At 40.6% G+C, this 17,494-nt stretch overlaps 1 protein-coding gene across 2 annotated transcripts in view; it reads right to left on the bottom strand.

Annotated features, from left to right (window-relative positions):
- The window catches only part of MDN1 (midasin AAA ATPase 1), a 185,658-nt gene that overhangs the window by 48,282 nt on the left and 119,882 nt on the right, over positions 1-17,494 (bottom strand). For both annotated transcript variants that reach the window (XM_025384538.1, XM_025384537.1), the window contains exons 53-65: positions 16,847-16,980; positions 12,675-12,832; positions 12,328-12,448; positions 11,099-11,309; positions 10,513-10,744; positions 10,074-10,200; positions 9,344-9,514; positions 6,846-7,060; positions 6,090-6,477; positions 4,454-4,563; positions 2,812-3,517; positions 1,021-1,182; positions 218-491 (exon numbers count right to left, since the gene is read on the bottom strand). In XM_025384538.1, the coding sequence (XP_025240323.1) occupies positions 218-491; positions 1,021-1,182; positions 2,812-3,517; positions 4,454-4,563; positions 6,090-6,477; positions 6,846-7,060; positions 9,344-9,514; positions 10,074-10,200; positions 10,513-10,744; positions 11,099-11,309; positions 12,328-12,448; positions 12,675-12,832; positions 16,847-16,980 (3,009 nt within the window). The remainder of the gene's footprint in view (positions 1-217; positions 492-1,020; positions 1,183-2,811; positions 3,518-4,453; positions 4,564-6,089; positions 6,478-6,845; positions 7,061-9,343; positions 9,515-10,073; positions 10,201-10,512; positions 10,745-11,098; positions 11,310-12,327; positions 12,449-12,674; positions 12,833-16,846; positions 16,981-17,494) is intronic.

Consider the following 17,494-nt stretch of genomic DNA (forward strand, 5'->3'; position numbering starts at 1 on the left):
TTCTTGACCCATTTGTACACTCATGAAAATCCATCTTATTACAGAATCCTAAATCAATTTTCTTGAATCAGCTTAAGTTCTTTAAGCCAAGGAAACTCCAATAAGGAATTATGCGAAAACAGGAAATTCGTGAGTGTGATTGTTACAGAAGTAGCAACAGCATCTATTTGCATTTGCTTTGATTTCCCAACTGCATAACAAAAGTAAATTACTATACCCATCAGGGGGTAGAAGTGTGTCACAAGTGATGCCCCAGTCTGATAGCAAGACAGAAACAGGCTGAGGTAATGCTTTGCTTCATGTGGCGGCAGAGTCTGTTGATACCAGAGGGATCGAGCAAAGTTGAGACATAACTGCTGGTGTATCAGCATTACCGCCTGCATTGAATTCTGGGAGAGGAGAGCTGGATTTGTGGCTGCTTCCTCTTCTTGCCCATCTGAAGTTCCTTTGTTCTCCTCTAACGTTGGCTGTACCAAAATATCTGCAAAGTCCTATAAATAGCATTAGAGCAATTGAACTTTTAAAAATCAGAATCTACTTCTAATCAGACTAAAAGGAAGAAAGAAAAAAACATAAGAATGATTGAGAAAATGAAATAGGACTAATATATGTATTAAAATATATTTTAAAAGACTACAGGCTGGGCACAGTGGCTCACACCTGTAATCCCTGTGCTTTGGGAGGCCGAGGCGGGAGGATCACTTGAGGTCAGGAGTTTGAGACAGCCTGGGCGAAATACTGAGACCCTGTCTCTGTAAAAAATATAAAAACTGGCAGGGTGTGGTAGCATGCGCATGCAGTCATAGCTACTTGGGAGGATTGTTTGAGCCCAGGAGTTTGAGGCTGCAGTGAGCTATGATTGCACCACTGCACTCCGCCTGGGAGATAGAGCAAGACCCAGTCTCTAAAATACATACATACAGAGAGACAGAAAGAGAGAGAGAGAGAAAGCCATCAGAGGGAATGTATACGGCATCAAGGGAATTCATTCCAAAACAAACCCTGCCACCACTGTCCTACCTTTTCATGCAGGGGGAACTGTTTTCTGAACTCCCGTTCTTCCTCCTCCTCTTCGCTCAGGGTTGTCCTAGAATTCCTGCTCCTGTATCTATATAGGCTGCTTTCCTGCTCAGCCTTCTCTTGGGCTATGCGTTCCTGCTCATCCCACTCATTGATGATTTCCTGAAAGTCACATAGACAGAAGCTGAGCTTTCCTTGCTCAGGCACTCACAAAAGGAAGATTTGCTATTAATTTCTTGTGAAAATGAAAGTATCATGACTCAAAAACAAATAAAAGCCAACATCCAAGAACTAAATTCCATGTAATAAGGAGCAAATGGGTTTTGTTTTCCAAGTGTATAGCCTCAGCAACCAGTTTCCTAAATCCCCCCTGCTGTATCATTGTAATTTTGAAGGTGTAAAACTTGCCACAGTACAGCTAATGGGAACTTCCTGTCAAGAGATAAAGGTGCTTTGTAACAAGGACCGACTCAGGGTTGGCCATGAAAGTGCTGTGGTTCAGACAGCACTTGGGTGGCACCCCAAGGAGCTGGCCAAGGGGTTCAGAAAAGAAACACTTAGACTAGGGACTGGGTGGTCAAAGGGCACCAATCAGGCAAAACTGGAATGTGTCTTACCAGACACTTCTGAAATTCCCTACCACTTCTAAGATTTTAGATCTTTAAACTGGCAAAAACTGTAAATTAAAGAACCATCCAGTACTGCTGAGGTTGAGGAAATAAGCACCCACCATCTAGGAAGGTAATTTGCATGTAAAGCCTAAGAAGTGTGTTTAGTCTTTGTCCCAGCAATCCTGAGCTCTAAAATTTGTATCCAAATATATAGCTGTGAGACTATTTACTGTGGCATTGGGTTTTTTTTTTAATTTTGGGGGGGCGGGGCAAAATAGTAAAAAGTATTAAAAAGTATATACAAATGTAAATGTTCAATGATAGGAAAATAGTTAAATTACTTGTGGCATAAACATAAAATAGAATACTTGGCAGTCACTAAATATGAAGCAGGTGAAGAATACAGAATAACAGAAAAATAATCACTATACATGAAGTTTTTAAAACCAAATAGAGTTATCAAATAGAATAAACTTTATTAGTGGTTTGTTGTACATTTTGTGGCAATTTAAGGACATGTCTCAGGGGCTCGGCGGGGGATTAGAATCTACCTCAACTGGAGCAACTCTTTTTTTCTGTCAATTATGCTAAGATTTGTATTTTTTAAAAGCTGCTGCTACTAAAAAAAAAAAAATTTGTAAGCCACTGGAACAAATTTTTAAAAATTTAGAGTGTCATAGACATACAGCTACAGGTAAATATTAATATATATACACACACACAAGCAAGCCTGGAATGGGATACCTGATATGTTAGCACCATTTATACCGCTTTAAGTGGTAGGATCATGAGAAATTTTAGTATTCTCTTAATTGCATACAATGAGAACAAATTACTTTTATTAATAAGGGAACATCTTAATGCAAGTTGACATAAGTATCTGGCAAAATTACCATCAACAAAATCAAAAGACAACTGACAAACTGGGAGAAAACATGTGTAGTGTATAAAAAAGGGTGCTCTCATTTTTTTTTTTTTAATCTCTTAAAAATTGAGAGGCAAAGGTCCCCAAACACGATAGGTAAACAGAGAAAAAGAAGGAACAGAACACAGAATGCCCACGCCCCAACGACACTACCTGTGCATCTACTAGGCATGCTAATGTCCTGCAGGCTGCCCTGCTATGAACCTGACTCTCTGCAGGAGGGAGGGCAGGGCAGGCCTCCCAGAGATGGCTCACCTGACACACATGTCTGAAGAGCTGCAGGGCCCTCTGGTCCAACTCTCCCTTGCATAACACATGGGAGCGCAGGTAAAGGAGAGCATTCATCAGCAGCTGCTCCCGAGTGGGACAGGCTTTCTGGCCCTTGCCTTCCAGCTCCTTTCCTCCTGAGCACTTGATGATTAGCTTCCCAAGGCCTCGTAGAACCTCCTCAGATTTCACAGAGCACAAAGTGTCTGCATGAGCATAGTAAGTGGGGAAGGTGGGGCCCACCGATGGGAAAGCCAGCAAGGCTGTGGCCAGGGTCCCCAGCCTGTCTGCACCAACCATACTGCTGTAGAGTGAGGTGTGGAGCTCATAGGCCACCAGCCTCATGCCATGTTGTAACTGCAATATGGATGCCTGCAGTGGGCTCACGGCATCTGGATAGAAGGTATACTCCTCTGCCAGCCGCTTCCGGAACTGGTGGTGTGACTGCTGCCAAGAGGCCTCCTCCTTTAGAAGGCTGTGGGCTACTTGGGCAGACCGTGGCCCATCCAGGTGGAGGGCCTGCAGGAGCCGTGTGAGCAGATCCTGAATGGCAGGGGCCTTGGCGATACTAGTGACGTAGTGGTGGATCTCCTGCACCAGGGACTCGTAAGCAGGCAGCTGGGGTCTGAAGGCCTGTTTCTTCAACAGGTGACAGGTTAAATTATCCAGCCGATCCATCCTTTGGCGCAGCAGCCTAAAGGGAAATTAACACAACATGCAAATTATGTCAGAAGAAGAGCAGCAAATCTAGATTGGATCCTCAGCTAGGAAAACAGAAGGAAGAAATATCAGCTGCTGCTAAATAGTATTTGCAATATCATCTCAGTTGTGATAATAATACCGACAGTTAATGAAAATGGATAACATTTACATAGCAGTTACTGTGTCATGTATGTTGCTGGTGCTCAGATGCATATCTTACTGACGCCTCATCATGACTCACTGGAGTAGATAACTACAATTATTCTTCTTATGCTGATATGGGACACTGAGATGTAAGGCATTAAGTGATCTACCCAACGTCTAACACCAAAGGTCAGGAGTAGGACTGGAACTCAGAACCTACTAGACTATACAGGCTGAGCATCCCAAATCCAAATATCCAAAATGCGCCCAACTTTTTGACTGCCAGTCAATATGACACTTAAAGAAAATGCTCATTAGAATATTTTGGATTCCAGATTTTCAGACCTGGCATGCTCAACTGGTATAAATATTCTAAAATCTGAAGAAAAAAACAAACCCCAAATCCAAAACACTTCTGGTCCCAGGCATTTTGGATAAGGAATCCCCAACCCGTATCGTATTTCCTAGTAACAGACCTATAGCCAAGAATAGCAGAGAAATATAGTGCATACCATCACACCCCACTTCTTCTATGCTGAGACTAAGTTTTGGCTTCAAACATCTTAGTCCCATGCGAACACACGCCTTGAATAGCCCCCCTCCCCTCCTTTCACAAGGCATATATTTTTCCTGACTATAAACAAGGCTTTGGGATCTAATTACTAATGTAGTTTAGAGGTGTGTATTATCACTTCTACTCACACCATAATTACATTGCAAAGGTCAACTCCATCAAAAGGACAGTCAATAATCCCCGAAACAAATAATCACTTTGCTGTGTTACCTGACGTGAGGATGAGAGTAGCTGACAACGACTTCATCTTCCAGGTCTCTTCCAGTCTGCAGCTGGGATGACAGGTTCCGGGTCTTCCATTCACACTGCAGTTGGTGTAACTAATGGAAAAGAGAGAAACTAGTCAACTGTGTCCCAGCTATGACCATGCACATAAGGACAATGTTCTGGGGACATGTAGAGGAACAAGATGGAAGGAATCTGGGTTCCTGAATGACCCAAGGAGAGGTGGCTCTGCTCCATTAATCTAGACCATTCACATCAGAGTTGTGAGGGGAAAGAAACAATCTTATTTACACCACTGAATTTTTCAGTCTCTCTGCTATAAGAGCTTAGCCTTCACTCCAACTAATATAATTTTCCTTCTTCAAAATATGTACTAACGTACCATTATCTTAATGTATTTAGTTCCTGAACTTGGTTCAAAACTTCAAATAGCAAGAGATACCACATTACCCAAATCAACTTGATTCTTTTTTAAGACAGGTTCTCAGCCTGTAGCCCAGATGGAGTGCAGTGGTGCAATCATGGCTCACCAAACCCTTGACCCCCCACCGCCCAGGCTCAAGTGATCATCCTGCTTTAGCCTCGGGAGTAGCTAGTACTACAAACACATGCCACCACACCCAGCTTTTTTTGTTTTGCTTTTTTTGTAGACAGGGATCTTACTATGTTGTTGCCCAGTTAGTCTCAAACTCCTGGGCTCAAGTGCTCCTCCCACTTCAGCCCCTCAAAGTGCTGCGATTACAGGGTGAGGCCACCACATCTAGCCTCTACTTGATTCTTGAGTTTTGGATAGCAAGCACCAATAAGTTCAAAATTCCTAGGACACAGGGATACTATATTCTATCTAAAGAAATATCCAAATCCAGCTCCTTTCCTCCTGAGCACTTGATGATTAGCTTCCCAAGACCTCGTAGAACCTCCTCAAATTTCACAAGAGCACAAAGTGTCTCTCACAGAGCACAGGCATGGTAGCTCACGCCTGTAATCCCACCACTTTGGGAGGCCAAGGCAGGTGGATCACTTGAGGTCAGGAGTTCAAGACCAGCCTGGCCAAGATGGTGAAACCTCGTCCCTACTAAAAATACAAAAATTAGCCAGGCGTGGTGGCAGGTTCTTGTAATCCCAGCTACTCGGAAGGCTGAAGCAGAGAATTGCTTGAACCCAGGAGGCGAAGGTTACAGTGAGCCGAGATCGTGCCACTGCACTCCTGCCTGGACGACAAAGCCAGGCTCCGTTTCAAAAACAAACAAACAAACAAACCGAAACAAAAACCCAAATACCCAAAACGGAGCTCAGGTAGAGAGAGTCCAGAGACAGTGAGAGATGCCACTATTTCTGACAATGGCTCGGGTTTTCTACCTGCCCTCTGCCCATTGCACCTATTGGCACAGACCTCAGAACCTTAGGAAGGGCTCCTCCCAGAGCCTGAGTATAGTCAGGGGAACTCTCAAAGGGGAAAATACAGTCTCTCAAACAGCCTCGTGGGAAGTCACAAGGCAGCTTATGCAATATCATGCTTCTGATGATCTGAGCACCCAAGAGGGAATAAAAGGAGTAATACAATAAGCAAACCCAGCACGTCAGTGAATGAGCCCATGCTCCAAACTCTTGTCTTCCATACCTCTTCCTTGGCATAATTGAGCTTGTACTCCCTCTTCACCGCAGGGTCAAAGCGTGCCTGGGGAAGCCATGTCTGAATTTGGAGCAAGCCAAGGCTCACCCAGAGGCTCCCACGCTGGGCTGGCTCAGGCAGGCTCCTCTTACTCTCCCCTTCACCAAAAAGGTGGTGCAGGGAGGTGAGCAATTGGCAGATCAGTTCCTTGGGCAGCGCCTCCTGACCAGCCAGGTCCCCAAGTGTCTGGCCCACATGCTGGAAGGCCTGGCTGCTCCCAAGCAGCAGCTGCTCACAGTTCTGCATGTACTCCTGCCGCTGGGACTCTGGTAGCAGCTCTACTAGGCCTGCCAGGTGCCGGAACAGCACCTGCCCCTGGAGTTGGGAATCCGTGCGTCTGTGGGGACAATAAGAAAGCAGTGAAAGGTTTGCAATGTATCAAAAAGCATTCCTTTTCATACACTATAATTCTCTCAAGAAATGATAACCACAGAACGCAGCATCAATATGTGGAGGTGAATTTCTGTTCTCACATGGTCTTATTTGGTTTACTAAGTTCACCCTCTTGATCACAATACGCTTAAAACTGACAGACGAACCAGCCAGCTCATGGTAGCCTGAAAACATGCTGATTCAGGCAGAAAATACCCTCACTTCAAACACCAGAAATAGCCACTACAGAAGGAAGTTCTCACTGGGTCTTTGCTCCATGCTCTGGAGAAAAGACAGGAACTTTACAGTCTGCTTTCCAGGACAAGGGAATACCTGAATTCTGCTACTGAAGAGATAGCCATGTTAGTCCAAAGCATCGAACTGATGTCCTGGAGCTGCTGGGTTCTCTCAACCCACTCTCCTAGGGTCACGTGAGAGGAGGACAGGATGGGGAGGCCACTCACATCCCAGGGACTTGCTCTCCAGCTGCTGGTTAAGACTTCAAAGCAGCACTTAGAGAATATGGGTCTATTGAGATTGCCAGGGCCCTAAAGAACAAGAAAAGAGTCAATAACTTTTAGAAATTAACTAAGACAATTTCCAGACGCAGCATTAGGGAACCTGAGAGGAAAGAAAGAGACAGTTCAGGTTGCTTGGAACAGGAAAGCATCACTCAGAGATTGGACTAGAAGGACAGAATGGGTTAGTATACCTTAAATGAAAGTGGACTCCATGCTTAAGGAAATAGGCAATGGATGCTTTAGCAATGCATGAGGAAAGCCTGCAAACCTGGGAATCAGGGAGAACATTCTTGCAGAAGGGAAAGAGACGCACTGCAGGTGGATGAGAGCCAACTCAGGGTGCAAGGAAAGGAGTGAGAGACAAATTTAAGAGCCAGGGATAAAATGTCCTTAGACTGTCTGTGTCCTTAGACTGTTAAATGGGACACAGTAATAGTTGTCCACAGCAAAGGGTTGTCAAAGGGTGACAGCCAAATGTGTGTGACAGTCAACTCTCTATAATGCCATACAACCCTCAGGGATCCAAAGTTTATCACTAAAGGCTTTGAGAGGTGTTTTATAACAAATCCATTCTGATAGTGCAAAAGAATGGAATAGAGTTCAAGTAAATCCAAAAACATTTGGGGCAATAAGGCATTTCACATGAGAGTGGAAAGGATGAATTAGTGAAAATGGTGTTATCACATCGCTTTTGGATCTGTTTGCATAAAAGAAAAAATTTGCATCCCTATATCATAAAATAACATATACAGATGAAATAGATTTGAACATAAAATAAAAATATAGGAGAAAATAATGGAAAATAGTTTTGAACTCTTGAGGTGATGAAGCAAGACATTTTTTAAAAGCATGACACTAAAGTCAGTAAGCAGAAGGGACTGGCATATTTGGAGGGAAAAAATTATAAAACTTGTGACATATAAGAAAACAAACTTGAGAGACGACAGAAAACTAGAAATATACTTCCCAACCTATATTGGGCAAAGGCTTAATATCCATAATATATAAAAAGATCTTCAATAATAAACTAATGCTGAACAACCCTTTTTTTTTTTTTGAGACAGGGTCTCACTCTGTCACCCAGACTGGAGGGCAATGGCGCGATCTCGGCTCACTGCCACCTCCGCCTCCCAGGCCCAAGCAATTCTCCTGCCTCAGCCTCCCAAGTAGCTGGGATTCAGGTGCACACCACTACCGCCCAGCTAATTTTTGTTTTCAGTAGAGACAGGGTTTCACCATGTTGGCCAGGCTGGTCTTGAACTCCAACCTCAAATGATCCACCCGCCTCAGCCTCCCAAAGTGCTGGGATTACAGGTGTGAGCTACAGCGGCCGACGAACACAATTTTTTTTTTTTTTTTAAAAAGCACAAGTATTACTGGAAAATTCAGAGAAGAACTAAAGGGGATCAATAAACATGTGAAAATATGTTAAATTTTCACACTTAACAAAGAAGTGCAAATGAGTTCTTTTTAACTCTATGACAGAAACAACTGGAAATGTTTATAACACCTAGTGTGGCAAGCAGATGAAGAACAGGTCCTCATCTCTATGTTAAAGGAAACTTAACCTCACTGTGGTCATCTAGGACTTCAGGACTTCCCTTTTCACTGGCTCTTCACATATTTAAAAAAGTGAAAAGCAAAAACCACATCTCCAGTCTAATAATAACCATAATTGTGTTTTTAACGTGTAGACACTGTGACCAAGGATTCAATTCTAATTCTAATAACTTATGCACAGAAATGCTCCAACAAGTGAACAAAGACATATACTAGGAGTCAATGTGGCATGCTTATTATAGGAAGAGGGAGAAAATGCAAGAAACTTAACATTTTATCAATAAGTGATTAAAATAAATTCAAGCACATTGATACAATGGAATAACTTTTAAAAATAAGCTGGAATGACACGTTTCTATTACATATATGTGTACTTATTTTTGTTTACATATTTAATATAAAAATATATATAAACAGAAGGATATAGAGCAGAGTGGATATTTCTAGTGAATTATATATTATATATACATATATCTGTACTGTTTAAATGTTTTTACAGAGGGAAAATGTTTTAATTTGAAAAAATACAGACTTTTTCAATAAAACCTTTTTTGACTTATCTCAGAATTTCACAAATTATTTAACACGGTATACTTTTACTGACAGTACACTTATTTAACATCCTGCAGAAAATAAAGTGTTGTAATCAACTATTTAGTTACTACTCTATGCTAGGAATAAATGTTTATTGATAGATCCATTCAGAAACTCTTTTGCCACTATCAAACATTTTTTATTAGACCAACAAACCTTCAATGTGGAGTCCAAAGCAGACTTGGGTGCCTCCCTCTGCTGCATACCAGGCAAAGGGTTCCACATTAGCCAGTACTCTGGATTTGTGGTCACAGTACTGTTCCAGAAAGACATAAACATGGAATTAAATAACTCGGACCACAAAGATGTAATTTCTTCAGGAGACACCTAGAAATAAAGGAATAATTAGGTGAGAGAGAATATTTGAGAAAGACTCCATAAATCAAGTTATGAGGTCCTCTTTCTTCTAAGACCCATCTAAAACTATCATAAGTTTAAAAATAATAATCCACATTTTCTGTTTCTCTGCCACCCCGGTCATCTTGGTCAAGGAATGTGACATGTTTACAGTTTTATTTAAAGCTGTACTAATGAAATTCTATTAACCAGAGTGTACCAGTATTCACATTCAATTTATTAGGGAGGAAGAGTAGAAAATATTCTCACAATATATTTTTGAGCAATTGGGAAATTTTAAGAAGCAAATATTTTCATCTCAGTTAAATGGAAACCAAATGAATACTCCTGTGATAAGAGTTGTAATATACCCTCATAATTACTACGAAAGAATATTTAAAATTCTTCCCTTTAAGAGGCAATTCAAAAAAACCTGAGGTTTCCAACATGGAATTTTGAGAATAAATAAAATGTTGTGCAACCAGTTTGTCACAGAAAATCTAATCAACTCATAGTGTAAAGGAGGCTTATGTCTCATTGTGATTTTTACCTTCTGATGATGCAGCAAGGACCACAGATCTCGAAGCTCTTGAGGTGCAACTGGTGTGTGATAAAGACAAAATGAGATGAGATGACTTATCTCCTCATTTATCTGGGGTTGTTGATTTTTGCTGCATCTGTTCCAAAAATAAAGAGGGAGAGGGTGGAGTATGGACTATGAATGAACTGCTGGAAAGCTGCTACATTAGGGAAAGTGTAACATAAAACTTACAGTACATTTATCTAAAAATGAACAACTCTACTGATAAACTTCCCAGTGACTTTTAAAGTAGAATCAAAACTAGTAAAAAACCTTCAATAAATTTTGGCTTTCCAAAATGGCAAATCACTTCCCTCTGCTTCAGCAACCATCCCCATCAAGTCTGTGGTTTGTTTATGGGTATAGGATACACAGAATAATCAAGAAAAAAAGTTCCCGCATGGTTTACCTTCTGAGACAAGCTTGTGCCATAAAATCAGCTGTCACTTTGTACTGCCAAAGCATAGCCAGGTACTCCATTGCAGGCCACAATTGAACACTCCTGGTGAGGTGGATTACAGAGGTCAAGTCTGGATGGGACAGGGAGGAAGCTTCACCATGCTTTTTCTCCAGAAAACCAAGTGAGAGTCCTTTGGCTTTCAGTTCTAAACAGTGAGCATGCACAAAATTCTTCAACTCATCTGGACAAAGAGACAAATGTTGTATTACAGCACAGTGGTCAAGAGTACAGCCTCTAGATTCTCAACAACCTGCTAGGTGACTGCAAGCTTAACTTCAGCTAACCAGAGTTAAGTTCCTTAACCTGAGTTTTGAGATTCTCATCTGTGAAATGGTATTAATACCCACATGATTCTACTGATGGAATTAAAAATATATGTGAAGTGTAGCCCTATGCCTGACACTTATTTAAAGGTATATATACTTTACCCCTCACATTACCCAGAAAAGAAAAATCTAAGGGAAAACTTATTAGCTACCAGCAAGAGGATATTTTCAGAGCATCTATCAGCTAGCCAAGTGCTAGAATATTTTACCTAGGTTGACATCTTCCAAAATATTAGCTCTGAGGATCAATCCCCAGGCTTGCAGGAGACTTTTCTTTAATGTCCATTGAGAAGCAACCACTTGGAGACGATTAAGGTCTTCCTGCCATCCATTCTCCCCAAGGGCAGGCATCTGCTCCCTGATGGCAAGGACTTTGTTAAGGACCTTCAGTTGTGAAAAACACTCCACCACCAGCTTGTCCTGAAACAACAAAACCCACAAGAGCATACTATAGAACACAAATGTGGTTTTCTTTAGTAGCCTATACAGGTCTCAGAATAAACTTATGATATATTCTTAATGTTTCCAGAAAACAAAGGACTTGTTTATTCCTGTTGCTGTCAAGAGATTTTACAGTAGTAATAAAGTTAACTGTCTACCCAGCCTTAAGGGTCTCAGGAATAAGTAAGATGATAATATGTAGCAAATTACTAAACAGGATTCATGGGATAGAGCCTGCCCTCTTGTTATCTGCAGGTTCCGCATCAGTTCAACCAATCGTGGGTCAAAAATATTCAGGGGGAGGCGGGGTGCAGTGGTTCACGTCTGTAATCCCAGCACTCTGGGAGGCCAAGGCGCGCGGATCAGGAGGTCAGGAGATCAAGACCATCCTGACTACCATCTTGACTAACACGGTGAAACCCCATCTCTACTAAAAAAAAAAATACAAAAAATTAGCCAGTAGTGGTGGCGGGCGCCTGTGGTCCCAGCTACTCGGAAGGCTGAGGCAGGAGAGTGGCGTGAACCCGGGAGGCGGAGCATGCAGTGAGCCGAGATCGCGCCACTGCACTACAGCCTGGGCAGCAGAGCGAGACTCCGTCTCAAAAAAAAAACATTCAGGGGGAAAAATGGATGGTTGCGTCTGTACTGAACACGTAAGGACTTTTTTATCTTGTCATTATTACCTAAGCAATCCAGTATAATCACTATTTACACAGCATTTACATTGTATGAGGTACTGTAATTCAGAGATAATATAAAGTGTACATAAGTTATATACACACGCAACGCCATTTTATATAAGAGTCTTGGGCTTTCCTGGATGTCTGTATCCAAGGAGAATCCTGGAACCAATCACCCCCAGATGCCAAGGGAAAACTGTAAGAGTTAGGCTTTGAAGACAAGGATTAATCTTATACAGGGTCAGTTCCCAAGTTCCAGAAGGACTTCAGAAGAAATAGTCAATTTCTTTTTATTTACTAAATGCTTCCAGGTATACCTTAAAAGGAAACGGTCGTCCCAGGAACTTCTGCAACTTCTTTACACCAGCGAAGCCACCAGTCTGGCTCCCCAGACAATTCTGAATATGTTCTGAGACAGTCTGAACTTCTTTGTAGTATCTAAAGGAGAACAAGGGCAGAGGGGAAATAAAGAAAGGGGGAAATGCTAGACAGTAAGAGAAGCAATTAATATTTTCCTTCCTTGTTTTTTTTAATTGTACATTTACCAATATGCCAAGGGAATAAACCAAAATAAAGCAAGAAGAAGCAGTTTTGGTTCCAAATCTTATCCTTAACATCATCTGTCTATAATCATTGACATTATTACTCTAAATATGAATCTTACTTGTCTTCATAATTCATCAGAAGTTGGGGGATCTGGTGGACCAGATGTTTTAAAACCCAGTGCCAATGGAGTGCAAGAAGGGCCAGACCTGGGGCATCTACTTTTACTGTGTCGGCTATAGTCCAAAACCGGTCCCGCCACCGCAGAGAACCTAAGATCTAAAAACAAAGTCTCTTAGATAAGATGGCATGAGGAAAGACTAAAAAAAGAAGAAAATATAAAAACAAAGTGAACCAAGACTGCTCAGCAGCATCTCCTGGGAAAAGACACACAACACAGACTATAACTGCTAATCAATGCTCAACTTGCATAAACGAAAAGTCTAAGACTGGACTGGAATATATGTAGGAACATTAAGGCAGACAGAGGAGGCTAAAATCTTTTCTCTTAGTATTTATGCTTATAGCATAAGTTATTAGACAAAATGGAATTGTTGGGTCAAAGTATAGGTCATTTTACAAGAAACTACTAACTGTATTCCAAAGCAGCTGTACCATTTTGTACTCTGACCAGAAGTGCAGAAGAGTTTCAGTTGTTCCATTTCTTTGCCAATACTTGCTGTTAATGATTTTAACTTTAGTTTTAATTTTAATTATATTCTGGTGGATGGTACACCTCACTGTGGTTTCAAGTTACATTTCTTTGATAACTGATGACATTGCAATTTTTAAACTTCTTACTGGTCATTCATATAACTTGCGAGAAGATGCTCTATTCAGATGTCTTGCTCATTTTAAAAACTGGGTTGTATTATAGCTAGTTTATGGAATTTATATGTTTTGTTAGCAGTTTTTCCCAGTATATTCATTTCCTCACAGTATGGTCATAAAGGTATCTATGAAGAATAGAAGTTTTAAATTTTGATGAAATCAATTTTACCAATTTTTTTTTTCATTTAGAAAGAATCCTAAAAACTCTTTGCCTATACTTAGATTGTAAAGATCTTCTTCTATGTTTTCTTTTAGCCAGTTCATAGTGTCAGTTCTATTTTTAAAGGTTTCATCCATGTTGAGGTAACTACATATAATGTGAGGTAGGGGTAAATGCCTTTTTTTTTTTTTTTTGAGACTGTGTCTTGCTCCATTGCCCAGGCTGGAGCGCAATGGCACAATCTCAGCTTACTGCAATCTCCGCCTCCCAGGTTCAAGTCATTCTCCTGCCTCAGTCACCCAAGTAGCTGGGATTACAGGTGCCTGCCACCATACCCAGCTAATTTTTTTGTATTTTTAGTAGAGACGGGGTTTCACCATGTTAGCCAGCCTGGTCTCGAACTCCTGACCTCAGGTGATCCACCCACCTTGGCCTCCCAAAGTACTTGGGATTACAGACATGAGCCGCCATGCCCAACCAGGCTCATTTTACTTTATATGGACATCTAATTCTTCCGCCACCCTTTACTGAATAGACCATTTTTTGCCATTAAATTACCTTTGCATATTTAACAAAAAAACAAAACAAAAATAACTGATCATGTGTGGGAAGGGGGGTGGGGTCTATCTGTGAATCCTCTATTTTGTTTTATTGGTCTAAATTTCTATCCTTAGACAATACCATATGGTTTTGTTTAATACAGGGTTGCAATGCAAATCAGGTAATATGAGTCTCCAACATGGCTCTTTGAATAATGTAGTTTTACAGTAACATTGTTTCTAGATTAGTGATTTCCTACAGTGGTTCCATGAAGTCAAAACTATTTTCATAACATCATGCTATTTGTCATTTTCACTATGATGACATTTACACTAATGGTACAAAAAAAGAAGGACTGACAGGCAAATTATGACTATCTGACAGACACTGCATTGAAAATCAATGATGTGAACCTGTCACTTCAAGAAAAACAATTGAGAGGCCAGGCGCGGTGGTTCACGCCTGTAATGCTAGCATTTTAGGAGGCTGAGGCAGGCCGATCATCTGAGGTAAGGAGATCCAGACTAGCCTGGTCAACATGGTGAAACCCTATCTCCACTAAAAATACAAAAAATTAGCTGAGTGTGGTGGCACGAGCCTGTAATCCCAGCTACTCAGGAGGCTGAAGCAGGCGAATCACTTGAAACCAGCAGGTAGAGGTCACAGTGAGCCAAGATAGCACCACTGCACTCCAGCCTGGGCAAGAGTGAAACTCCATCTCAAAAAAGCGATTGAGAATATGTGTTGCCATGATAAAATCTGAGCTTTTAAGCAAAACTTAGCATTCTGGAAAACTGGCCGGGAACAGTGGATCACGCCTATAATCCAAGCATTTACGGAGGCTGACGCAGGTGGATCACCTGAGGTCAGGAGTTCAAGACCAGCCTGATAAACATGGTGAAGCCCCGTCTTCACTAAAAATACAAAAACTACCCAGATGTGGTGGTGCGTGTCTGTAGTCCCAGCTACTCGGGAGGCTGAGGCAGGAGAATCGCTTGAACCTAAGAGGCAGAGGAGGGCAATGAGCTGAGATCATGCCATTGCATTCCAGCATGGGGGACAGAGCAAGACTCTGTCTCAAAAAAAAAAAAAAAATCTGGAAAACAGAGTTTGACGACTTCCTGGTAACGATTTTTCTGATGAGATTTGTGATTTTTCACAAGCATGACTTTTTATTTATTTATATTGAAGAATGAAATGTGCCAACTCAGTGAACAAATTTTCCAAGTTACCAATGCACACGCTATAAACTAATGCAGGGTCAAAGTCCATCCAAGGTGCAAACTAGGCCAGTGATTTTTCTTTTTTTTTTTTAGACAGAGTATTGCTCTGTCCCCCAGGCTGGAGTGCAATGCACGATCTCGAGTCACTGCAACCTCTGCCTCCTGGGTTCAAGCAATTCTCCTGCCTCCCGAGTAGCTGGGACTACAGGTGCCCGCCACCATGCCTGGCTAATTTTTTGTATTTTTAGTAGAGACGGGGTTTCACCATGTTAGCCAGGATGGTCTCAATCTCCTGACCTCGTGATTTGCCTGCCTCAGCCTCCCAAAGTGCTGGGGTTACAGGTGTGAGCCACCACACCTGGCCGTGGACAGTGAATTTTAACACGAGAAGTTCACTGATTATTTGCTCAGATTCTCCATTGCTAATAACCCTTACAAAACTATTTGTCGTTTTTGGTGAGCCATCAAATAAAAATATTTGAAATTATATGAAATGGTTACTAAAATACTCCTCCCCTTTCCAACCTCCTAACTATAGGAGGCCAGTTTTTCTTCATAAACTTTATCCCAAACAACATACTATAAGAATCCATCTTCTCACAAGCCAGACATACAGAGACTTGCAGGAATGTAAAACAGTTCCACGTTTCTCAATTTTTATTTTAGAAACTGCTATTTTTTATTGAAAATAAGTTATTCATATTAACATGAAATTCTTTGCTACTGTATTTTGAAGCAAATTTATGGGTTTTTAAATATTTTTCAGATTTAGTTCTTAATATGTAAAAACTGACAGATGTAACATCTTTGAGGTTTCTGAGAACCTTTAAGAGTACAGAGGCAGAGATCAAAAAGTTTAAGACTGGCTGCTCTACTTTACTAGACTTACTAGAATAATCTGGATTAAAAACTCCATGTAACCCACATGTAACAATAATGTCTAAGAGGACTTAAGTGGATTAAAAAATAACTGTTACAATCTAACACAGGTGAACAAATAAAAAACTGTAGTAGATCCATGCAATGGAATACTACTCAGCAATAAAGAGGAATGAACGACTGATACATGAAACCACGTGGATGCATCTCCAAATCACAATGCTGTGTGAAAGAAGATAAACAAAAACGTATATACACTGCATAATTCCACCTATAGAAAATAAAACTGATCCACAGTAACAGAGAGCAGATCAACAGCTACCTGGTTGTGGGTGGGACCAGGAAAGAAGAAAATACAAAAAGGGAATGAGGAAACTTTTTGGGGTAATGGATATGTTCATCATCTTGACTGTGATAATGGTTTCACAGGTGTATACATGTCAAAACTTACACATTTTAAATACATGCTGTTTATAATATGTAAATTATACCCCGATAGATTTTAAATATGTGTATAGGTATATTTAAAACTGTTAAGAATAAATTTATTAAATAACATTGGGCATATATCAACACTGAACTTAGTCTTAGCCCTAAGAATCTTTATACCAAGAAACATAAATTTTGTTGTTTAAAATAAAACAAGGTGCAGTTCCTTACCTCATATACAATGGCATCAGACACCATTCCCTGGGAAGACTGTACCCAGAGCAGGACTAGTGCATCACAAAGTTCAAAAAAAGCAGCAAGATTGACCACAATTTCATGGGGCAGAGTGTGATAGCTCTCTGGATCTGAGAGTCAACATAAATGAGAACATTTCATCAGATTTAAAATAATCTCTAGACATTTTCCAAATAAATTGTAATCTACAACTTAAATGTTATTCCCAGTACAAAGGTCAATTTTGAAAGAGCAAAAGCAAATTCTTTGCCTACTACAGGTTGTGTGTCTCTTATCTGAAATGCTAAGAATCAGAAGTCTTTCAGGTTTTGAATTTTTTTTTTTTTGATTTTGGAATCTTTGCATATACATAATGAGGTATCTTGGGGATATACATAGTCCAAACTTTCTATTTTACAATATTTTTAATAATTTTATGCATGAAACAAAGTTTGGACTGTATTTTGACCATGGCTCATCATATGAGGTCAGGTATAAAATTTTCCATTTGTGGCATCATGTCAGTGCTCAAAAAGTTCCCAATTTTGGAGCATTTCAGATTTCAAAATTTTCATATTAGGGATGTTCAATCTGTATTATTAAACTTGGCAAATGAGGCATGTATACCTACAGATGTAAATAATG

This window comes from Theropithecus gelada, chromosome 4 (assembly GCF_003255815.1).
Source record: "Theropithecus gelada isolate Dixy chromosome 4, Tgel_1.0, whole genome shotgun sequence".
Lineage (NCBI taxonomy): Eukaryota > Metazoa > Chordata > Mammalia > Primates > Cercopithecidae > Theropithecus > Theropithecus gelada.